General features: G+C 36.3%; 2 protein-coding genes across 2 annotated transcripts; one reads left to right on the forward strand and one right to left on the reverse strand.

Moving 5' to 3' along the window:
- Positions 1-276: 276 nt before the first annotated feature.
- Positions 277-15,312, forward strand: LOC149777732 (uncharacterized). The gene is made up of 5 exons (XM_089938243.1): positions 277-418; positions 936-989; positions 6,741-6,810; positions 8,089-8,246; positions 15,191-15,312. Exons 1-5 carry the CDS (start codon positions 380-382, stop codon positions 15,206-15,208), a joined length of 339 nt encoding a protein of 112 aa, XP_089794369.1. The 5' UTR covers positions 277-379; the 3' UTR covers positions 15,209-15,312.
- Positions 15,313-23,958: 8,646 nt separating this feature from the next.
- LOC149777733 (uncharacterized) lies at positions 23,959-25,390 on the reverse strand. Its single transcript, XM_089938244.1, has one exon. It carries the CDS (start codon positions 25,303-25,305, stop codon positions 24,340-24,342), a length of 966 nt encoding a protein of 321 aa, XP_089794370.1. The 5' UTR covers positions 25,306-25,390; the 3' UTR covers positions 23,959-24,339.
- Positions 25,391-25,958: the final 568 nt, after the last annotated feature.

Genomic DNA, 25,958 nt, shown 5'->3' on the forward strand with positions numbered 1-25,958 from the left:
ATAATTGAACCTATGAATCTACCTCAATTTGTATAAATATTCAGAAAAATAAACACGATCTCATCATCAACTCTACAGACTACAATTTCTGTAATTCTAAATCATTAACAATATTCAATGAAAGTTATCGCCGTTCTCATCAAAGGAGGATAAACGTCATTGTACTAATATATTTATGGATACATACGTCAATGCATTTATACATATGTGAGCTTTTTTAAAACCTACCTTTTTATCGGCGTGTCTTAGAATGTAGGGAAACCACCTGTTGACAGACAACAGCTTGCTTCCCAGCGACAACGCGCACATTTAAACTGAAGTGCGTGCCCTTTCAGACATTACGTATTAGCGCTCAAGAGTCCACCTATCTGAAATCAAGATGAAGGTCTGTCTGCTGTTCAGCCTGGTTCTATGCATGGTATGTTATAAAGATTTTGTGAATTCCATTTTCATATTACCTTACTTAGAATATTCGTTTTGCATGTATTGGGCTGGAATATGGCACTTTTTATCCATAGTCTACGCGCGTTATTTAGAGCATTTGTTTTCCCTGTACTTAGTGAAATTTGGTACTTTCTCGTCAGAAACAATTTCAATCATACAGACATATGCTTTTTTTCAAAACAGCCATTAAAACTTAAGCCCCAGAACTGTTGAAAATACTTAACCAGTCATAGGTAAAGTAAGCCTCGTGGTTTTATAAATTTGGCTGAAAACATAGTTTCTGAAACCTAACAGCTATCGTGAAAATTCATAAAAAATTTCCCATTCTTCGCTTATTTCCGACATTTTACACCTGTAAACATCCTGTAAATGTTAATTCTACATAAAGCAAGTAAAATTGTTGCTGAATATTTAATGTTTCTTTTTACAGTGCTCTCTATTATACCTGTAAATTTTCTCAATTCCCGTAAAAATGATTTCTTTTCTTCCAGTTTCATCTAACACCTGCATTTCAAGGATACACGCCTGATTGCTTCGACGCAGACGTGAGTATACAGCAACATGATTCTGCACCCCATGAAACTTTATTTGATATTTTAGTTTATTTGTCCCAAAATGATTTTTAAAAAAATTGTGTCACAGATCATTAACTTAGATTTGGCATTTCAGAGTGTTGAATTGAGAGAGGGTGTGGAGCATTAGAAGGGAGATAGAAGTGGCCTTTCGGAGTAATCAGTTTAGAGAGGTGTGGAGAATTGGAGGGGGGATCAGTTGAACGCCCTCCTTACATGTCAAATAGAAGTAGCACATGTGTACGCGATTAAATAAAGCAAGTTGTAGCAAAATAAACATCCATCTAAAAAATAGACATCTTTAAACAAAACTAAACACACACATATTTATATAAATTTATATAAATTTCTTCATTTTGTTATTTTCTTTAAAATATTTATTTAAAATTCAAGATTAACATACCCTAAATGCAATATCATCTCCCGGATCCATTACAAATTTGAAAAAAAAGTTTCTCTTGAGTCCAGTTTAACTTCCCCAGTGTTAAACAGCACTATTGACTGTCACACTGCCGACATCGTAGAGATATGACTGTAAATATTGTTAACGCTACGTTAAATACCTAAATCACACACACACACACACACTGTTAATTTTACGCTGTCAGAATGATGCAGTATTTTATAAAACTGAACACCTAGCTCTGTGTGTGTGTGTGTGTGTTGGAATGAAACGATACAAGGATTGAAATTCGCTGACGGTCGAGCCCTACAGTTTCATAATTTGCATAGGGTTTAATATTTGAAGAAAATAACCTTGTGTGGCCGATTGGACCAAGTTTGGAAAACTTAGCAAAACTAGACTTAACAGAAATATCTTTTTGAACGTCAATGATCCTATTCAACATTTTCATCTTGTCTAATCGAGATTGCAGAAGAATCCATTCATATGTGCTCGTCTAACTTGAAAATAACACACAATCATGGTTCACTAAAGGAGGCAATAGGCAACGCCGAGAAAATTTAACAGTGGCCCGACGCCCGAAAATTTAAGTAGGCACCGCTCATTCGGGCTAAAGCGCACACCACAATTAAAGAAAAGAGCATCATGGAAAAAATATGTTCCTACTTTAAACTCGGGTTGCGCTATAAAGAAAGTATGGGACACTGTTTGCAAAATAAATGATATAGAAAAGAATATTTAGAACAACTAAAATTAAATAATAATACTTTCAACTCCGAACATGCCATAGCAAATATGCTTGCTCATAGCTTTTCTAAAAGGTCAACATAATTTAATTATTCAGCAGTTTTTCGAAGGATGAAAAGTAATAAATTTAAGATTTAAAAATTCACATCAAATATCATTTGTTATAATCAACCGTTTTAAATTTTGGAACTTATGCAAGCTTTGAACAAGGCTCACGATACGTCCGCAGAGCCTGACGTTTTACATTTTACTACCAACCAGAACTCTCATTATTAGCTCTTTGGAAATTTTCAATGATTTATGGACGACTGATACTATAAAGAGGCTACAATATTACATGTTCCCAAGCCAGGTAATGATAGCACAGACCCCACCAACTACCTTTCTACTGCCTTGACAAACTGTCTGTAAAACGGTGGAACGAACGGTCAATTCATTGCTTATTTGGTATTTGGCGACTAACAATTTAATATCTCCTTTCCAAAGTGGCTTTTGATGTTGCCGTAGTTCAAAAGAACGTGTGGATAGAACTGAAACACTCATTCGCGATGCTTTTATTTCATAAGAACATTACGTGGCTGTATTCTTCGCTTTAGAAAAAAGACCTAAGATACAACATGGAAGTACGGACTAGTAACTGACATGCATGATGTGAGTCTAAGGGAACATCTAACCACTTTTAAATCGAACTAGCTTTCAAATAGGAAATACGAGTGGGATCCTCCCTCTCTCTCTCTCTCTCTCTCTCGTGTGTGCGAGATGGGTATGCAGTATTTTACATTTTACTTTTAATCATCAAAATTTACAGCATTACCAAGTATTTGTCACTGGTGTGGATTGAAAGGCAATTAATTAATTAAGAATCAAAATTGGGAAACTGTCAGCAGTTCCAACTTCTCCAAATCAAAGTAGTATGCAAACATTCTTGTCAGCTACGAAGACAACATGATGACCCTAAACTCTGAGACAGAAAACTCACTTCCATCCCACTGTTATGTAAAGTTAATTTCTATTGTTGTTATTTTTTTCTCCATGATTATATGTATTGCAATTTTATTTTGGACTTGACCTTGTCCAAAATCAAGTTCAATGTGTACCTGACTGGGGACATCTTGTGGAAACAAATAATATTTTACAATGAGTTAAATATTAGGATCATTATCAATAGAAGTAGAGGGGTTTATAATCTTGCTTACTTAAGAAATTACTTATTCTTGTGATAACATCAAAAGCAGAATCATTAGTATTTGTTGTGTTCCTTTTTGCATTTGGGTGGAATTAATTATTCAAATTATTATTCACTGGAAATGCAAAGTGCTCTTTAATAACATTCTTGGACTGAAACATTAATTTGGAATTAAAGTGAATTCAGACAAGGGTATTTGGGGATTAATTTTTTGTGATATATCAAAAGACTATTGGCACATCATCACACTCCAGGCGATTGGCACATTACCACTATTCAAGATTATAGGCACATCAGTCCATTCAGCGTTGAATCTTAATTGGAATAACTATTGGAATTTAATTAAACTTTATTTATTGCGGACTGGTGATAGAATATTTTGGACTATCTGGGATTTTATTAATAATACTTTTTCCTTTTCAAATTTTCACTTTATATTCAAGGAAAATAAATTAGTTGTTGAATGTCACAAAACTTATTGGTTTACACTATTTTCTGTTATTTAGTTTAAGTCCATTTATTCGCAATACCACACTTTAAGAATTGTGAAGCTAAATGCTTGAAAGCCCTTGCTTTACTCAAATAGAGGTGTACAATGTAGGGGTACTGATAGAAAAGTCGCTCTTAACCTATCTAGAACTTTTATTGGATCCAAGCTGGAATAGGGATATGTTGTTTATAGTTCAGCCAGAAAGTCGATCTTAAAGATTCTTGATCTAATTCATCGTCAAGCAATACGACTCTGTTTATGAGCATACAGGACATGTGAAAGCTTCCTGGCTGAATTTAATGAGCCACGTCTATCGTGTCGTAAAGAAACACTATCTGTAATACGTGTGAAAGCCTCTTGGCTGAATTGAATGAGCCACGTCTATCGTGTCGTGAAGAAACACTATCTGTAACACGTGTGAAAGCCTCTTGGTTGAATTGAATGAGCCACGTCTATCGTGTCGTAAAGAAACACTATCTGTAACACGTGTGAAATCGTCTTGGCTGAATCGAACGAGCCACGTCTATCGTGTCGTAAAGAAACACTATCTGTAATACATGACCTACCATTAACATTCAACCCATGGAATGATAATTTTGCGTCCGTTTTCCAACCCATATACAAAACATTATATTTAAAAAAAATAAATGCATACCTACCTTCCAGCTTAGAAAAAAAATTGACCTTTAAAAAATCCAAAAGTCTTCAATTCATGTAATACCAACTGGCTTTTTAAAACAAGTATGTTTTATGTTGCATGGAGCATAAAAATCATAGACAAATCCTTCCATTTTCAAAACTCTTATAACAAACTTCTCTGCAGATTTAAGAACTACACAACTCAAAGGATGACGAAAAGGCCCCTGCAGCCATCAGTAGTGGAAATCACACCACATAAGTTCGCTTGCCAGATGGTGCATCTATATATGTAGCCGAGATCAGGGCACTAGACCTTGTACTGAACAGGAAATAGGCCTTGCCGTGAATAGGCAATAGGCCTTGTCTTTAATAGGCAATAGACCTTGCCCTGAATAGGCAATAGGCCTTGCCCTGAATAGACAATAGACCTTGCCCTGAAGTATATGGAAACATCGAAACTAAACATATTTTAAATTCTGTCTTCTTCTCCGATTCAGTGTCAGTACTTCATTCACTACACGATAGGAAATTGGAAAGCCCATCACTGACAAAAATTCACGTAGACCATGCAGAGTTGTGTACCTTTTATGATATATTATGCTGTTGGTTACCCAGCCATGTTGGTATTAACAGTAATGAAAAAGCAGATCAAAAAACAGACCTCCCTCTACAACCATCTGATTTTAAAATACCATATACAGTTTAAACTTGGTATATATAAAAACTTACTTAGTTTATTTAGTAAGTGTCACTGATGCTGTAAATAACAAAACCTATATGATCAAACCAACCTAAGGCAAATGGCCTCCGTCCCACCCACTCCAAACATCTGCAGGGACGATATAAACATTGCTAAATTTTGAATTGTGTAACACTGATGTAACCCGCTCCTACATATTGAAGGGCGAAGACCAACCTGAATACTTTTCTTGCAATGAACCATTCGCCGTCAAATACAATCGATCATTACGCTACATGACTGAGCACATGAAGGAACTTTTTGATACGGTAAATGTGTCATGAATCTAAAATATCTTGAAGAAAGTTGACATTTAAAACAAAATATAGCTTGTTTGCAATCCTATTTTCTCTGAGTATTTTAGCCAACATTTATCCTGTTAATAACCCTAATGTAACCTTTATTATCTAACTACCCTTTATACACGTCAGTTATATCCCCACACCCCATCCCCCTTGATCGGAAACCTTCATATATTTTCACTATATCAATGTTGTGTTTTTGTACTTTCATCGCTCGTTGGTAATGAACCTTTTTGATACATGCGATTTTATCATATAGCATTTTATGGTGGCGAGCGTCTATGATTGACGGGTGTAATGCGAGTTGGAGAGTATATATCATGTAACAAGACTGCTAGCTACGCTTGGCCACTTTACATATCCAAAAGCAGCCTGAAAGATACAAAATTTATATATAAAAAAAACAGCGGATAACTTATTTTAAAAAAGAAAACAAACTTTCTTAATTTTATTTTTTATTCATTGCTCTTTTTCAAGTAGGTATCGACTACTCTGGCAAAATGTATGTTCCTTTTTAAATAACTATTCCAACATATTCAAAGAAATTTCAGTCACAGTCCATGTAAGTAGTATAGCGGTATCCCAGCGTTGCTCCACTGTGCATGTTGCAAGCAACTTCACTTATACCCATTCCTTTTTCTGAACCACTTAAAATTGTTGAGCGGAGTCTAAAAAAATGCTCTTCAACAACGATGCTTTTTTTTTTACATTTACTGAGGTCGCGGTTGCATTTTAATTTATTGTTAATTCAATTCTCTTTTGTATTTAAAGCATTTTTAATTTTACTAAAACACAAAAACACAATTTAATCAGACAAGATACAAAAACAAGTTAACTCTCTTAAACGCTTTAACAAACTAAAAACCCGACTAGGCTAAGTGCATTTCCATTTCGGGTCAAAATAATGAAAATGAAACGAAACGATGAATGGAAGTTTCACCACAAACGAAAAAAGATATCTGAAGTACCAAGGTGGATGAAATAGAGACGAAATGAATTCTGAACATACATAAAGATGAATGAAATGGAAGCGAAATGCAATGCATGTAAAATTAAAATTACTCGTTTCAGGCTCTCTCTCTCTCTCTCTCTCTCTCTCTCTCTCTCTCTCTCTCTCTCTATATATATATATATATATATATATATATATATATATATATATATATATATATATATATATATATATTGCATAATGGTATTGCTTCCTTAACTTTGCAGGGCAATGAGTTAGTGTGCATGGATGATTTCATTTGCCAGCAAGACGAATACGGTGTTGGTCAATGTGTCCGTAAGTATATCCCATGGAAACAATACTCCAGCAATCATATGGGAAAAATGTTTAACTTTTGGACCATTTCACCTGCTCATAAGGTCTCTTGTGGAGGAATCAAAAATGATAATTCTCCTGAACTTGGTTTTTATTTTAGCAAGATAGCTACCAAATTTGGTGAATGTTCATCCAACGTTTTAAGGGGCGACGTTGTAATGGACTGACAGTATCCCGGCTGTTGTAATGGACGAATAGTATCCCGGATGTTGTAATGGACGAACAGTATCCCGGATGTTGTAATGGACGAACAGTATCCCGGATGTTGTAATGGACGAATAGTATCCTGGATGTTGTAATGGACGAACAGTATCCCGGATGTTGTAATGGACGATCAGTATCCCGGATGTTGTAATGGACGAACAGTATCCCGGATGTTGTAATGGACGAACAGTATCCCGGGTGCTAAACCTTGTGGATACAAACTTAGTATAATATGAAAGAAACTTACTAGTGCTGGAAATTGGATAAGATTTCACCGGTTTATGCTAATCGATATATTATTGATTTAAATTTTATTTATATATTGCCTAATCCGTGACTTTAAAAAAAAGTATATACTAACAAACAGCAGGAACGGTGCAGATTGAATTTTACTTAAATATCGTAATCGATTAATTTCTAATTTCACTGAAAAGTAACAAATTGAAACATCTGAGAAGCATTTAGATGTTTTCATCGTGAACAAATTGTTTTAGATTTACTGCAAAGCTATCAGACAATTCTTACTGATTCGTATTATTTACATGGAAATTTGCGTAAAGCACTTAATTTTGTGCGATCATGTTTAATGCAACTGACCAATACCTACGACTGACTGTAAATTTCAACCGAATATGCAATTTATTTATCTAATCCTATGAGTCAGAGTGGCTGAGTGATTAGCCTGCCAGACTCGAGATAGGAAAAAAGCGGGTTCGAATCCTGCCGGATCTAGACCGGGTCAAATCCAGTAGTGCATCTTTGGGCAAGGAACTTTCCTCGGCACGATATAACAATGTTTCTTGCTGAGTCTTTGTTGTTTATATATGATTAATATTATCATTACAAATTCACTTTTGAATAATTCGTAAGAAAATCACCGATTATACAAGTCTTACAAAATTGAATAATTTCTACTGTTATTTCAAAAGAATGTCAATAATAATGATTTTTTTTTCTAGAAACTTACAAAAGTTATAGAAGTAAGACCTAGTTACTGCATTTTCCCAAGTAACCATTATTTTTTCTCACTTACAGCCAATGACGCCCTAATGTCCCCGCAGTCCGTGTGCCCAAGCCCAGAGGAGACAGAGGCGCAGATGGGGGATGCGTGCACAACAGATCTCGAATGTTCTGAGGAGAAAGTCTGCTGCCCCACCAACAATGGCATGAGATGTGCCTATATGAATCTCCCGGTAAGGAGACTCGTGTGTAAACTGACATGATTTTTTAAGGCGTGCGTTGAAAGAGACAGTCTGCACGTGTGAGATTGGTGGTTAGCAAACGCTGGGAAACCGATAGTTTTTGGTGCATAGTCATCTAAGTAAAGGGTATCTCTAGAAAGCGAATGTTCAATTTAGTTGATTGCTCTCCTCCTATTTGAAGTGGTCTGAGAATAAATTTAAAAAAAAAAAATACGCGTGGAATCAGCTTGTAGGAAGCATACTTTTAGGGACCAACAATTTTTTTGTGGGGGGGGGGGGCATACCAGGGATGATCTTTCGAATAAAGATATTTCTTTTCATTTACCACAAGATAACTTTAGTTCTTTCATTTAGAAATCTGAGCAGTAAAAAAATGTTTTTCAAACTATTTGGTGGCCGGACTTTGTTTTCAACAAATAATTACAGACCCCCCCCCCCACACTTGAGAATGAAATGGTCGGTCACGTACTGTCTTAATAACTATCAAAACTGATGGGATTAAATATTAAGATAGAAGTAATTAAATTTTCTTTTATTACCCAGGTGGTCATGACCATGTTGCACATCTTCTGTTCTCGTTGTTCGATTTACTTGCTAAATGCTTTCTTGATGGATGGATGGATATCAGTGAAAATGTGGATGTATAATTATTAATGGATGGATGGATGATCAACGAAAATGTGGATGTATAATTATTAATGGATGGATGGATGGATGATCAACGAAAATGTGGATGTATAATTATTAATGGATGGATGGATGATCAATGAAAATGTGGATGTATAATTATTTAATGGATGGATAGATATCAATGAATATTTCGATGTATAATTATTTATTTTATGGATGGATTTGAATGAATGTGTGAATGTATAATTATTTTATGGGTGTATGGATTTGAATGAATGTGTGGATGTATAAATATTTTATGGATGGATTTGAATAAGTATGCGAATGTATAATTATTTAATGGATGGATGGATATCGATAGCGATGTGGATGTATAATTACTTAATGGATGGATATATATGAATGAATATGTGGATGTTTTGGTATAACGGTAGGATTATCGGATTTTTCGCTGAACTTTTAATGTCAGTGAATAAGAAGAAACAAGAACCGTTAATATTTTGCATTCCAGTGCAGCTACAAATACACGTTTCTCACTGAAAGTGTCCCTGTACACGAGGACGTGTGTGTGTGTGTGCGTGTGTGTGTGTGTGGAGAGAGAGAGAGAGAGAGAATACAGGCAGAGAGACTGGTACGGTAAAATTGGCATGTGCAGGCCACTTCTGTCCATGAAACAATGATTTCGTCGACAAAGTTTATTTTTTATGAGCCCTTGTACATTCTTACATTCTCTTTCTAAACTTTCCAAATCCTACATTCCTTTTCTAAACACCCCTGTATTCTGAAGGAAAACAAAAAGACAGAAAATTGGTTTAGGATTTACATTCTTGAATACAACCCGTTACGAGAAAATAATGTTAGGTGGACCTTACTATATACGAATGCAGTACCGCCGAAAGGTACCGGCATTACGACATTGCGAGGGACTATTCTGCAGCGTTTGCTGTAATTTTTACGGGGGGTGGGGGGGGGGTGGGGGCGGGCGGCAGGGCACGCAGAGGCCACTTTTGCCCGGGGCGTCTTTTCGTCCAGCGCAAACTTGTGAATGCCCTGTATTTATCCATGCACGTATGTATATATGACTCGAAATTACAGCTGCCACCGCACAATGCATTGAATGTTTATCAACAACGATATTAATAGGAAAACACTTTGTTCAATCTTCGGTGAGGATTCCTGGGTAGCCGAGTGGTATAAGGCGCTCCTTTGCATATTACTCACACATCTCACCTCTATCCGCATGGATTCTAGTCTACGCGCGACCAGCGTGGCTATGCAAGAAAGATTGCCAGTAGTTTCCCATGGCGTCGGTGGAGCTTACTGGGGTCTTCCACCTCCGATATTCTGGATTCCATGTAGCGAGCTGGTCATGTGCTGAAAATGGTGTTAAACTCCACAAAACCAAACAATCAACCTTCGGTCTACATGAGTTTTTGTGTGATTACATTGATAAGGGATGCGCAAAGCACAATAAGAAAATAGTGACTATGGCATTTTCGTTGTGTGTTATCTAAACAGCTCGCTATGCAGTCCCCGCTAGAGCTAATTTGTGTTATCTAAACAGCTCGCTAGGCAGGCCCTCATAGAGCTAATGTGTGTTATCTAAACAGCTCGCTAAGGCCCTTCTAGAGCTAATGTGTGTTATCTAAACAGCTTGCTAAGCAGGCCTTTCTAGAGCTACTGTGTGCTATCTAAACAGCTCTCTAAGCAAACCCTTCTAGAGCTAATGTGTGTTATCTAAACAGCTCTCTAAGCAAACCCTTCTAGAGCTAATGTGTGTTATCTAAACAGCTTGCTAAGCAGTTCTTTCTGGAGCTACTGTGTGTTATCTAAACAGCTCGCTAAGCAGGCCCTGCTAGAGCTACTGTGTGTTATCTAAACTGCTTGCTAAGCAGGCCCTTCTAGAGCTACTGTGTGTTATCTAAACAGCTTGCTAAGCAGGCCCTTCTAGAGCTACTGTGTGTTATCTAAACAGCTCTCTAAGCAAACCCTTCTAGAGCTAATGTGTGTTATCTAAACAGCTCGCTAAGCAGGCCCTTCTAGAGCTACTGTGTGCTATCTAAACAGCTCTCTAAGCAAACCCTTCTAGAGCTAATGTGTGTTATCTAAACAGCTCTCTAAGCAAACCCTTCTAGAGCTAATGTGTGTTATCTAAACAGCTTGCTAAGCAGTTCTTTCTGGAGCTACTGTGTGTTATCTAAACAGCTCGCTAAGCAGGCCCTGCTAGAGCTACTGTGTGTTATCTAAACAGCTTGCTAAGCAGGCCATTATAGAGCTACTGTGTGTTATCTAAACAGCTCTCTAAGCAAACCCTTCTAGAGCTAATGTGTGTTATCTAAACAGCTTGCTAAGCAGTTCTTTCTACAGCTGCTGTGCTTTATCTAAACAGCTCGCTAAGCAGTTCTTTCTAGAGCTACTGTGTGTTACACTGGACAACAAATTTTTACAAAAGTCATGTTACTGAAATAAAATTAGTCAATTCTTATCAATTTTTATGTGCTGAACACGAATATGACAGTCAAATTGCAAAATTGGCTCTAGTTTTTTTGTAATCTGCAAGAAATTAATGTTTACATAACGAAATGCATTCCAATAGTAAAAGGTCAACTGTAATAGCCTACCTATCAAAAATCAAGTCATTGACTACATCTTAGATTTCTTCGCCTGTCTCTTGTACAGCTGTTCGGGAGCATCTCTGAGGAGTGTCCAGCAGTAGTCAGCCAGCATTGTAGTGGACCATTTTCCCTGGTATCTTTGTTCCATTGTTGCGATATCTTGATGAAAACGTTCGCCGTGTTCATCACTAACAATACCACAGTTGCTAGGAAAGAAATCCAAATGGGAATGAAGGAAGTGAATCTTTAGAGACATATTGCAGCCAAGTTTCTTATACTTCATCAACATGTCTTCTACTAGTTCCTTATAGTTTTCTGCCCTAACATTTCCGAGGAAGTTTGTAGAAACTAGGCGAAAAGCATTCCATGCTTGTTTCGCGTCACCTTCCAGCAAGTTGTTGAACCGGTCATCTTTGAAAAGCTCTCGAATCTGAGGACCCACAAAAACTCCCTCTTTAATCTTTGCTTCGCTGAGTCGAGGGAATTTTTCATGCAGGTATCGGAATGCTGGCAAAGTCCGGTCAATGGCTTTCACGAAGTTCTTCATCAAACCTAGTTTGATGTGAAGGGGTGGTAGCAAGATTTTCTGAGCCTCAACCAGAGCTGGGTGTTGGATATTCTTCTCTCCAATGGCTACATTCTGCCTGTGAGTCCATTCCTTCCTCATGTAGTGCATTTCCCTTGCTCGGCTATCCCACTCGCATAAGAAACACATGTATTTTGTATATCCTTGCTGCAGTCCCATTAAAAGGGCAACTACCTTCAAATCACCACAGAGGTGCCAGCTGTACTTGTTATACTCAATGGAATTCAGTAGCTGCCTTAAGTTATCGTATGTCTCTTTCATGTGGACAGCATACGCTACTGGAATAGATGGAAGAATGTTTCCATTGTGCAAAAGCACAGCCTTGAGACTCAGTTTCGAAGAGTCCACAAATAGTCTCCATTCTTGTGGGTCATGAGTGATTTTTAAAGCATTCATGAGGCCCTCAATATCGGAACAGAATATCAGATTACTTTCCTTTCTGAAGAAAGGCTCCAATTGCTGGTGGCGCTTTCGATATGCAGTAATTGTGACATCTTCTTCTAGAAGATTCCATTGTTGGAGTCTTGATCCTAGCAATTCTGCCTTGTTCTTTGATAAGTCCAAATCACGAATCAGGTCATTTAGTTCTTCCTGTGTTATTCTGTGTGGGGTTGATGATGCACCACAGTGAAAATCTGGATCACTGCATGCTGATGGACCAGGAGAAGAACAGGTCGACTCACCTTTGTCTTCGTCAGATGAATCAAGAGAATATTCTGCTGGAGGTTCTGGAATAGGAAGTCCCTCACCATGTGGAACTGGTCTCAATGCAGACGGAATGTTTGGGTAGACTATTCTCGACTTCTTTCGCTTCGTTATTCCGCCGGAAAGAGGAGGAACCAAGCAGAAGTAACAGTCATTTAGGTGGTTGCTTGGCTCTCTCCACACCATTGGGACTGCAAACGGCATTGATGACCTTTTGCAATTCAACCACTGTGAAAGCTGTGTTGTACATGTAGCACAGCATATATGCGGAGCCCAAGGCTTGTCTTGGTCACCAACCTTGCATCCGAAGTAAAGATGATATGCCTTCTTCACTTGAGAATTGATACTTTTCTTCTGGTTGGCAAATGTCACTTCCCCACAAATATAGCAAAAATTGTCCGCGGTATTAACACACTTTCGAGGCATTACTGTTCTTTATTGTACGTAAATGGATAAAATAATAAGTTTTATGTAACAGTAGCTTGAACTGTCTCGCACAACGTCTAAAATATTTTAAATGCTGAACCTATCTGATTGGGCTTTATATAGTACACTGCTTACGTCAGCTTCAGCAGCCGCCTGGCATTAGTATAATAGGCCTACACATGTATAGTACACTGCTGACGTCAACTTACTTCAGCAGCCGCATGGCATTAGCATTGCATTGCATCTGAAAATGATGCAATCAACTGTGGATGATGTGAGCATGATGGTATTATGCAATGTTACATCATTATTCCGGATGTTGCTGCAGTCCTACTGGAGAAATTTACACAGTGAAACATAGAAAATGAGGTATATGAATATCTTCAAAACGAGAGCCAATACAAATTTTTCACGGTTATATTCGTGTTCGGCACACCAAAATACTACAGATTAGGGTCTTTTCAAGTCAGTAATGATTTCACTGTTGACCAGTGTTATCTAAACAGCTTGCTAAGCAGGCCCTGCTAGAGGGTCTTTAATTAAATTGTTGCTTCTTTCGTGGGTTAATTGGTTGGTCGATTAATAAATATTTTCATCGATTCTTTGATTTTCTTATGGATGGAAGGTTTTATGAATACATTAATTTAAGAATGGATTAATGGATTAGTGATATGTATGATGATTAATGAACTGGTTGATAAGTACAATGTTACCATTCTATGATCTTAAACTAAGTAACCGAAAAAATACGAACACGTATAAGTTTTGTAAAATTCAACAAATAATTTATTTCACTTGGATACATAGTGAAAACTTAAGAAGGACAAGTATTGTGGATAAATCCAAAATAGCCCTAAAGTTTCTACGACAAGAATAAATAAATTCCAACGGTGATCCGAATAAATTCCAATTTTGAATGTGCTAATGTACCAATAGCCTGAAATGTGACAATGGAATAACAGTCTTGATGTATTACAATGATATAATCCAAAATGTTCGAGAAGGAATTCACAGTAATCCCAAAATAGTGCTTTGGTCCGAAAATATTGAACACTTTTAATACCAGTGAATAATTTAAAAAAATAAATCCTATCAAATAAAAACTGAACACAACAATAAGACTAATTCCGCTTCGGATGTTAAAGCAGGAATGAGCCATTTTGAAGTAAACACCATTAATATAGAACGCTACGACGCAATAACAGAACTAAGATGAGGTCAACTTCCTAATTTTATTGAAGTTCTCAACAAGATCAAGATTTCCCAAGTGGAAAACCTCGGATACAAGAAAAAAAATTCTCCGTTAATAATGATCTGAATACCGAATCTATGATCACAGAGAAATAGCTATGTAGTATGTGGTTTACAACATAAATGGCTCTAGTCAGGTAGGCCCTTAACTTTAGTACAAACTGAACAAGGTCAATCACACAATATAGGTATACATAACATATAATCATGGAGAAAAGCCAACAAAATAAATTCAAAATAAAACATGCATAACACAATGTATGGATTGATGGACCCGTGTTACTCTTACTTAATTTGGGTTAGACTTTCTATTGATGGACTTTGGTAATTTTGTTTCTCATTTGTCTGTGTGTGTGTTTATATGCAAGTTCGAACGTGTTTGAATAAGCAGCTGTATTGACTCTTTACATGAGAGTACGGGGGAGAGAGGGCGAGAGACTAATAATTGTATTGCCTCTTTACATGAGAGTCTGGGAGAGAGAGGGCGAGAAACTAATAATTGTATTGCCTCTTTACATGAAAGTATGGGAGAGAGAGAGAGAGGGCGAAAGATTAATATTTGTATTGCCTCTTTACCTGAGAGTCTGGGAGAGAGAGGGCGAGAGATTAATAATTGTACTGCCTCGTTGCACGAGAGTCTAGGAGGAAGAGAAGGAGAGAAAGGGAGAGAGCATAATACTCACATTAATATTTACAGGCACGTTTTATTTAATAATTTTCAGGCAATGGTGATCGAGTAATTCTTTGATGGGCAAAATGATCGTCTACGATGGTATTTTGAGCTATTTGAAGATTATAACTCAGTGAATAAAAGAATGATGAAAAAATCGTCCTTTTTTAATAGCATTGTTGTCTTGATGAAAATTACTGATTAGTTTTTGCTGTTGTTGTTGTTGTGGTTGTTGTAGGGTTTAACGCTATTTTTCAGCACACGATAAGCTATACATGGCGGCCAGTATTAATGGTGGAGGAAGAATCCGGGAAATCCACGGAAAGAACCACCGACCATCGAGAAGCTACTGGCAAGCTTTCTCACATACCCACATTGTCCGAATCATAGACTCGAACCCACGCTGATTAGTTAAGTTGGTAACTATTTTTGGCAGTAGGACTGTTTAAATTGTATATATTTATAAGCACTTTATCTGTTGTCAGTTAACACAAATAAAACAATTAGTACACATTTTGCATCATACAAAAGTTGTAATCATATTGGTACACTCATGCTGTGGACTAATTTAAGTTCTGCCTCTGTTGACTATTGTCATTCCATTGCCTTTGCCAAAAAAAAAAAAAATGCCACATGACTTAACGTTGTACTTCAAGCAGTTTCAGTATATGAGAGCCATTGGCCAGGTAATCATGTAACGATTACCATATTTATTAAGGAAGAACACACAAGCCATTTTCTAATGAAAACAAATGTCTCTTCCGTCTCTTCATCCTGTTCTGGGTTTAAGGCTTTGGAATGGGAGTAGAACCCGCTTTTTTGCGTGGTAGGCGAGCATGCAAATGGCGCCTCTCTAAAAATCATTTGTGTGCACTAGAGATGAGTAATAACGTAATTGGTCTGGTTGGTGTAGGCGTGTTTTAATGTGCTTTCTCCTATATACTCTCTGGCTAGTTTTGTAGAGGAAAGTGAGTGCCTCGTCTACCATGGACACAACACTGCTGTGTGTCCTCAAAATAGAAAAGTGTACTCGGTAACGCCGTGTTAAGAGTCCAGTACGCTATCCACCGAACTACCGCATAGCTCATTAGACTTGGTTAGACTTTGGTTAGTTTAGCTGTGCAATGTGTGTGTGAAAAAGAGATTTGGATTTTTAACGTAACTTTAACAAGTTTTCAGTCATATCGCTACGATATCTGCAGTTTTGCAGTTATAGTGATGTCTAGCACTAAGGCATCATGCCGCAGACATGAAGCTTCATGTCTCACACAGTCACATTGGCCTGACACCAGGCCGACCAGACCTAACACTAACCTCTTAATGATGAGCGCCGAGTTAGGCCGCTCTTAGTACCATTCTTATATATTTGGTATGACTCAGTCGGGGTTCGAAATTAATGAAATCGGTTTACTCCTAAGTAGGGGTCCAGCACGGTAAACACTGTTCTATCCCGTCTCTCCTTTTAAAGGTATTGGTGTGCATCAGAGACGCACAATAACCTTTTGGTTATCGGTGGGTTGGTGACTTTTGTTTATCGTTGGGTCTGTGACTATTTGTTTTCGGTTGGTTTGTGACTTTTGGTTATCGGTGGGTCTGTGGCTTTTGATTATCGGTGGGATTGTGACCTTTGGTTACTGGTGAGGTTGTGACTGCCTTTTAATGTGTCTTGTTGAGAGGCTGAGCAATGATAATTAAGGTCTTGCTTAAGGAAACAACTTCACAGCTAACCAGACACCTTCCTAATGAAACCTTATTCAACACTTCCAGTAATTGATATTATTCCAGACTTGAAAATCTTACTTCAAACGTACAAAGGCAGATTTATGATTGGTTATATTTTGGTCCAGTAACGTTTCATGACAAATGTCCGGCTTGTCATGGAGTTGAATCCGGTACATCTGAATGTAACACAAAGAAGTCGGATTCGACTGGATCTGGCAAAGACACGTCACACAAGCACGCGACTGAAATGTTTATCTAAAATGCAAATTAATGATGACTGAATTTCTGACACAATAGCCCAAACAATTACTTCCACCGATCATAAGCTAAATTAAAAACAAATTTACCCTACTCGTGTACACACAAAGGTCAACAACACATAAAATAAATGGTACCGTTCGTCAATGGATACGATCAAAGCATGAATTTTCAACAAATTATCACAAATGGTCTAAATTTTAACGGATATAATCTATGCATGAAATTTTTCAACAGAAACGATTGATGTATGAATTTATCAACAGATATGATCAATGGATGGAATTAGCAACATATACGTTCAATATAAGGAATTGCTCATCAGGAAGTAGAATGTTGCATTAGATTGATGATCACTAGATATTTCCGATCCACAGTTATCGACAAATGATTACGGAATGATCCCGTGTTGTCCGTCCCTCCCTGCTTGACCATCTCTCTGAAGTTTCCCTATATTACAGCCCCGTTGGTCCAGAGACGCGAGTTAACCATTTTCATCCATTGAACCAACGTCACGCTGACCAGAGTATCCGGGTTACATAACCTGAGTTCGATGGTTTCCGGCAACACCTAAAAATAGAACAGCTGAGCCGTATACTAAATGGACACGTTCGAGTGCGAAAACAGTAATAATCAGTACGCATGCGTACACATGAACATACTTCGCTACAAAATTAAATTCTTTCCTACGAACGACTGTATAAAATTCTTCTTCTTCTTCTTCTTCTTCTTCTTATTATTATTATTATAACCACGTTTTCCGTGTTCTTTCTCCACCATATTTACTGTCCGCCACGTATAACCTATCACGTGCTGAAAAATGGCGTTAAACCCGAAACAAAGCAACAACAGCTATGCAACGGATAGCAAGAAAGAATAAAGTAATAACACTTCACATATCTCCGAGGATGAAGACTACTTCCGTAAAATTGACAGCTTCCGGATACGAATCATCTGTATTGTGTCTGTAGACAGAGAATTAGCCTTATATAAACCACATGGTCAAATCCACTGCCATAGATAAATGCCTCCCCCTTCCGGACACACACACACAGCCGTCCCGTTTTGCGTACTTCAGATAGTGAACATAAGTCAGTATTCCGAAATCCCCAAAAATAATAAGGGACATATACCCTGGTTAACACTGTAAGAGTTTTTCCCCCTTCATTTATAATACAATAGTATATTGATGTACACAATTGCAAGAGACTGCTTATGAGTCCGTCACGCTAACTCTGACCTATAGGGCCTAACTCATGTCCCTTAAGACATAATTGCCTTCAGGTTATTGGTGTATGTATTTCTCAACATACAATCAATACATGGTTTGTTTGGTCAGAGCTAAATGGCCATTAGGAGTTCACGTCTGCGCTAGTTTTTGTTTTGCAGAACTACTTATGTCTCAACTACTCTGAATATTTTATAGTATCCGCACATTAGCAAATCTTGATTCTGTAAAAAATTGTAAATTTACTTACCAATTGCGAACTTCTAGTCAAATAAATAAATGCTCGTGAATGTCAAGATCTATATAAAAGTTTCATCTGTTTATCTGAAACGTTTATTATGATCGCACTGAAAGAAGAATCAAAGAGCTGGGTTGCATTATTGAGTGCCAAGTTGGAAAGGGGCATAACTCCATCAAACTTCCAAGTGTGTAAACCGGTTGGGTTGTCTCCTGATAGCACTAAAAGTAGTAAATGTCCAGTTGTCCTTTCTAATTCCACTTCAATGAATGGATAAGCAAACCACGTGACAGGATGAGAAATACATGTGTTTTAAGACCGTGGACATAAAAATATAAAACAAAATAATGGAAACTTCGCATTTCTATGAATTTACTCTTCTATGGCCTGTACAGCGGCCTCCATTCAAACAATTTTGTCCAGACAGACGAAAACAAATTGTAAAAAGAGAAGGCTCGGATCAATACAAGAGGCTAAATTTGATCCAAGTTGAGCAAGAACATTCCACCAGGATGTTTCAGAAAGTAATTCAAGATAGGACTGATCGAAAAGGATGTTAGGTTTGGAAAAGAACAAGTTTACGAGATGTCATGGTTTTGCTTTATTACAATATATTCGTGTCACTGACATTTTGACAACAAGGTAACCCTATATCTATTTACAGAGATAATGTCCTCCCTTTTTCTTCTTTTGTTTTATTTTTGTTTTATTTTTTGTTTGAATAAGGAGAATCCTTGCTGACAATTCCAGAGGAATATAGTATCGTTCTTATCGTTCTGAATTTAACATGCCAAGTATAAACTGAACAAAAGAAAACCTTTAAAGATCCAAGCACAACACAAATAAATCCCTCCTCCTTCACGTTAAATGGTACTTCCCTTGTAATCGGATTTTATCGTGTTAATTATGAATAGGGCAGAATATCTATTTAATATCAGCATTTATACTTTTTGCAAACACAGAAATATGCATAGAAACGTATAAATCTACATAGAAACATATTAATAAACGTATAAATCTACATAGAAACATATTAATAAACGTATAAATCTACATAGAAACATATTAATAAACGTATAAATCTACATAGAAACATATCAATAAACGTATAAATCTACATAGAAACATATTAATAAACGTATAAATCTACATAGAAACATATTAATAAACGTATAAATCTATAAATATATATACAACCATTTATGTACCACATACATTAAAAATAACATGTCTTTTAAAGTGTTCGTATAAAGCAACTTGATATACCAATATTACTGACATATCAAATTGGGATTAGCCCATGGCGCAATAATACGAATATTTAAAGATTTTTGAAACTGGGTGCTGTTGATTCTAGGCCTATCTATCAATGATGAATTTCCACTCATTAATCATTGGTGAATGCAGGTTGTTGTCAACATTCAAACAAAATGTTTTGATTCAGTCTTTTCCAGCAACACAAAAACAAACTTATCACAAATATAATACAAAAAAATAATAATATTAGTGGTTAGGTCAACCAATCAATCAATCAATCAATCAATCAATCAACCAATCAACGTACGAAATCAGCGTATGAAAACAACGATAAAAAGTATTAACAGCCCCCGTTTTCTAACTGAATTAATATGGTACACAATTTCATCGCAATCCATTCTGCTTTCCGTTCCCCCCTCCCCTTTCATGCATAAAGGACAAAATACGCAGAAATCTGGAAAAAGAGAGAAAAAGATTTTGGGCTGGATGAAAATCTTGAAACTGAACTTACACCAAGCAACTTACAAGAATATAGTTCGTCATAACGGTATGTGTATACTTTTTCCTTGGGATTTATCTACAGTGTTTATATAATCAATGATACAAAGTTGCAATAGCATATCGACAACATACGGTAAATTTCTAGGTTGCAAATCGTACATGCTGTAATGTTTTTAATGCTTTATTGTTTTTGTTGTTTCTTAAATCTGTTATAGTGTTCTAAAAAGCGATTATTATTAATTAAATATGAAAATGTCCGAAGGCCGCCCTTCTCTCTGTCTCTTTCTGTCTGTCTGTCTGTCTGTCCGTCCGTCCGTCTGTCTGTCTGTCTGTCTCTCTCTCACTGATACTGTATTGTCTCTATCTCTACCTTTCTGTCTCTTTCTCTGGATTATCGGAACAAGACAATGGCGAAAATCCATGAAAAGATTTACGTAGAAGATTTTTGCTTGAATTTCCGCTTATTTCATACGACGATCTCTCTGGACCTATGAATGATAGTAAAGGTTAAGTCAGACCGACCAGAGAGAGAGAGAGAGAGAAACAATTGTATCGTCGGTAGTAATGATAAATAAAGCTGAATAGTGACTTAGATCAACTGTACATATATTAAATATTTTAATGAAGTCATGTTTGTTCGACATTTCTCTTAGTTTCTACGCCACACTTAATTACATGCGCCCGTAAGTGAATGGTTGAGCGTTTAGTGTTTGTACTGCTCTACTTTCTTCATTAAAACAATATTTTATTTTTAAATCATAAGGGTCTTATATTGATTTAATCAATGGGAATAAAAATAGCTACTCATAAAACAAAACAATCAACTTATCAACGTACAAAGGTGATTGTGAACAGCCACAAAATGCACAGAACTACATTTTGTAGTGGACACACTCGACAGGAATGTGAGGAGTTCATTCACTCAGTCAATACACAGTTGCTTGTAGTCAACCTTAACTCCGTTCAAAGGACTAAATATGTGTATTTGTATGTGATATAAATAAAATATACGTATAGTATGTAGGCTGTATCAGTGATATACCACTCGTTTTCTTTTAATTAAAAAATTATTCATCTCATGGTATATCATTGATACAGCGTATGTAATATACATATTATATACAAAACGTATTAATACCAACATGACGGATTGCTAAACACACATGAAATAGTATTAATATCAATCAGTATATACGGGATGCACAAAGCAATTCACATTGCAGTTGCAGGAATCATAATGAAAACGTATGACGTATGCATCAGCATGTATATAATTATGATTCTTGAATCTATATTATTTGCTTCCAAATAACTAAGTGACTAGCCAACAAGAAAATATCTAAAAAGAAAAAGAAAATGAAAGACAAAAATACAACCAATCGCATTGAAAGAAAAAGGGAGAAACAAGTCCAGTATCGGTAACTTACGCAGTCATTTCGATAAATGTAAAACTGGTTAATTATTGTCTTATATAGTAATGGCTTAGGCTAGAGAGAAAGTATCTTTTTTATTAAACGTTAATTGATTAATTAAAAGATTGGCTTTAATAATTCATGGTAGAAATTTTCTATAATATTGTGATTATTAAAGTAGATCAACAAATTCAATCTTATGTGGTTGACTCCAATATATTCTCTGACATTCTAATACAAAATGAAAGTAGTCCTCTATCGCATAACAAAAACGACATGTCTGTTTTTGATGTGACATTGCATTACAATAGCGACATGTTCTGTTTTCATATTAACACATTACAAAAACGATATGTTATGTTTTTCGTACGAAATTGCATTAGAACTACATGTTCTGCTTTCATATGACATTGCCTTACAAAAACGACATATTCTGCTTTTCACATGACATCGCATTACAAACACGACATATTCTGTTCCATATGACATCGCATTACAAAAGCAACATGTTCTGTAATTATATGACATAGCATTTCAAAAAACGACATGTTATTTTTCATATAACATTGCATTACAAATCCATGTTATGTTTCTCGTACGACATCGCATTACAAAAACGACGTGTTCTGTTTTTTATATATAAGACATTGCATTACAAAAACATGTTCTGTTTTTCATACGACAATGTATTACAAAAATGACATCTGTTTTTTTATATGACATCGCATTTCAAAAACGACATGGTCTGTTTTTTATTTAACATTGGTTGTGCTTAAGCATATCTTCAATATCATACGCATAGCATTCATGTGGAGTCTGTGAGATTATGTTCTAACTTTCGTTAGTGCTTTTCCACAATTCAAAAGGGTAATAAAATAATGTTATAATTTATATGACAAGCTATTTCTAAGTTGAATACAAAACCATTTTCTGCTCTACGATTCAAACTCTGACTTCCAGTTTTGAACAAAATAGTATTTCAAGCGTGGCTTTGTTAATTTTAGAAAGTCATCAGTATTACCTACCTCTAGAGATAGTAATACGTCATCCAAAAAGTCTTTCTAATAGTTCTTTCATTCTCACTAGCCATGAACATTGGCTTGGGATAAATTTTGCATATAAATGTCAGACAAATTTATGTATATTTCATACAGCTACATTTACAATTTTAATCAATATTTAATAATTACAAAGAATCTAAATATTCTTAGGCAGTTCTCCCTATTTTACCATACACAATGCCATTATGTGTTGACTATTCAACAAAAAAATGTTTTACAAAAACTAAAACCAACTTATCTGACAATATTGCATTGTATGATTTATACATACATGGATTTCACACACGTCTCCACTTTACGACAAAAATGGAGAAGCAAGAATATCAAATAAATTGTATAAAATATCAGATAATATATACTAGTATTAATCAAAGGTGTGGGAATTCAATCTTTTTCAATTCTATTGACAAACGTATTTCTTCAACATAGTTAATGTCGCATCATCTTTCAGTGAAACGAACGACCATGAAAAAATGTGTCTTTGGTGGAAATGAGTATAGCCTCGGATACGGAAGGTCGCGGGTTGGATCCCGGCCGAGTCATACCAAGAACTGATAAAAATGGTACCAGCAGCTGTCTCGCTTGGCGCTCAACATTAATACGTTAGTGTTAGGACTGGTCGGCCTGGTGTCAGGATAATGTGACTGGGTGGGACATGATGCCCCAGTGCTAGACATCACTATAAACTGTCCCACTGCAGACATCATATCAATATGACTCAAATAGTTAAAGCTACGTTAAACACACACACACACACATTGATGGTATCCATGTAAGCTCCTCATGGCGTTCAATTTCGATATCTGACAGTTGTATTTAGAAGAAAGTGACAGCAACAATTTTTATTGATTGTCTCGCCAGTTAGAAATTTTTTTAAAAAATCTTGTTTTAAATTTTGAAACAAAAATATCTCATCCTTTTTGTTTACTAACACTTTTACCTGCTAATCACTGAAGGAAGGAAGGAAGGATATATACAAATAAAGGAAAGACGAGATAGATAAATTAATAGATAGACTGACTGACTGACTGATTGATTGATTGATTGATTGGTTGATTGAAAGATTGATTGAGTGATTGATTGATTGATTGACTAAACAAGCTGCCTTTACGTTACTGACCTGGAACAATTTGTTTTATTTCATCAATCCGACTACATAAAGCAACCATACTGAACTACAAAGATGTTAACAGTTAAACCGCTTACACATAGTTTCTATCAATATTAAGGCTGTCATAAGAGCATAAAAATGCATCTGAAACAATAGACATTTAATTATTTCATTTGTTACGGATAAACTATTAAAAGAATACATACAGTAAGTACGAATATGCTACCTCACAATCTATTAAAAGAAAGATAATTTTTTTAAAAGCATATCCCCTTTCCGAAGCTGCCATTTGGCTTTCTTTAGTAATTATTAAAATTATGATAGAGATTATAAACGTTTCTCAGTTTTCCATTACGCATTTTATATGAGGTAAAGATACACACGTTTTCATGTTCCTCTTTCATATCACGTGATTATCCTTCCTTTCCCTCACTGGTCGGATTATAATCATAGCTGATGCCTTCCCAATGCATTCCGTCTTCTCTCTGACGGAATATAATCGTCATCGGAAAGAAAAAATTCAGGGCCCAAAAGTCTCCAAAAACTGATCGAAGATTTTTGTTTATACTGTTAATATTTTTCATAGGAACCTTTTTTGCAATTTCAAACAACGTTTTCCCGTCCATAGACAACATCATTTGTGACGTAAAGTACACAAAACCGATGAATCCGAAAAGAGGTTCTAGAAACAGGTGTATCGTCAGAATACAATGTATAACTTTCGTAGTACCAAATACACTTTTGTATATGGCTATTGGGAACAGTAGATCAGTCCACGATTCTGCCTCCTTTGCCCAGTATACATCTCTTACATATTTGTAAGTCAGGAAACCGCCCAGACCGCCAACTATCATTGTATAGAACGTCAGAATGATGAAATACCGTTGATTTCTGAATCCTATACAATTTCCTACCATAAAGCAATGGTGGTCTCTCTTTACGATGCATATTTTGCAATAATCACAGTGATGAGCGCGCGGGGGAATACATATTTTGCACGTGTCACAGTATTGCCATGGTATTGCATCTTTCGTGGGAATAGCATGCACCACACTTCCATTTAGCTGAGCTGTTTTGTGTATCAGTGGAATGAACTTCTCGGGTGGGTTATCCCAACGATTTTGGACCGGAAGGTATGGACGGTCACGTGACTTAGGTACAGCTGGATTATACAACATAACGCAGAGCCAATTCGCTATTCCGTTTAGTCCAAGAAACCAGACGAACACACAAAAATAATATTCTAGCCACTCGTCTTTAATATCTTCAAATAGGTACGGGGTAATATATTTCAAAGTGATATAAAGTTGAGTTGTAAACTGGAAAAGCATCAAAGTGCGCATGCCAATTTTAACACTTCCGGAACCGTTCTTTCTCATGTCTTCACGCACTTGTTGCGAGAAAGACAATTTGTTTTCGTGTGGTGGAACTTCGGGATGATTGAAGTTTAGGAAGCTGAATCCTTTTCGTTGCATTTTAGCCTGGAAAGAAAATGGAATTTAAAGAAATATATTTGTAAATACCGAATAGTGAAAAATAAATTGACCAAAATGGTCGTCCAAAAAATGTGCGCCGTTCGCGAACAGTAGTACTAGTACGGTGTATTAGCTATTAATGCAACTGTCAACATTCCATTACTTAGCGATAAAAGTAAACGACTGACATTGGCTAAATCCCCGAGTCCAAAGCAAAATGTTCATAGCGTCCTCCTCTAACTAGCTGACGTCACAGCCTTTGCTGCGCTTATACTGACGTCACAGCCTTTGCCCCTAAAAATAGGAAAAACATGTTTTCCTCCCTGCTGACGAAGGCAATACAGAAATCAAATAAGAAAGATGACTCACACTGACAAAATAGTCAATGGAATAATCTCTCGTCCCTTTCCATCAATTCGAGAGATGTTTGGTATAGTTATTTACGTCCAATTTGTGTAACATTTTCCAGGGAAAAAAAATGAATCTTGCATAAGAAAAATTTGATACTATTCGTTGCCATGGCAGCAGGTATTATAGAGTTAGAATCCTTGAATAGT

Source organism: Sinohyriopsis cumingii, chromosome 17, assembly GCF_028554795.1.
Source record: "Sinohyriopsis cumingii isolate HCF-2022 chromosome 17, ASM2855479v2, whole genome shotgun sequence".
In the NCBI taxonomy this organism is placed as follows: Eukaryota; Metazoa; Mollusca; class Bivalvia; order Unionida; family Unionidae; genus Sinohyriopsis; species Sinohyriopsis cumingii.

Excerpts from the sequence above, each read along its gene's own strand:
- LOC149777732 (XM_089938243.1), top strand. The coding sequence starts at position 380 with ATGAAGGTCTGTCTGCTGTTCAGCCTGGTTCTATGCATG. Across the intron at positions 419-935 it reads TCAGCCTGGTTCTATGCATG|TTTCATCTAACACCTGCATT; the intron begins GTATGTTATAAA and ends CTTTTCTTCCAG. Across the intron at positions 6,811-8,088 it reads CGGTGTTGGTCAATGTGTCC|CCAATGACGCCCTAATGTCC; the intron begins GTAAGTATATCC and ends TCTCACTTACAG.
- LOC149777733 (XM_089938244.1), bottom strand. The coding sequence starts at position 25,305 with ATGAGAAAGAACGGTTCCGGAAGTGTTAAAATTGGCATGCGCACTTTG.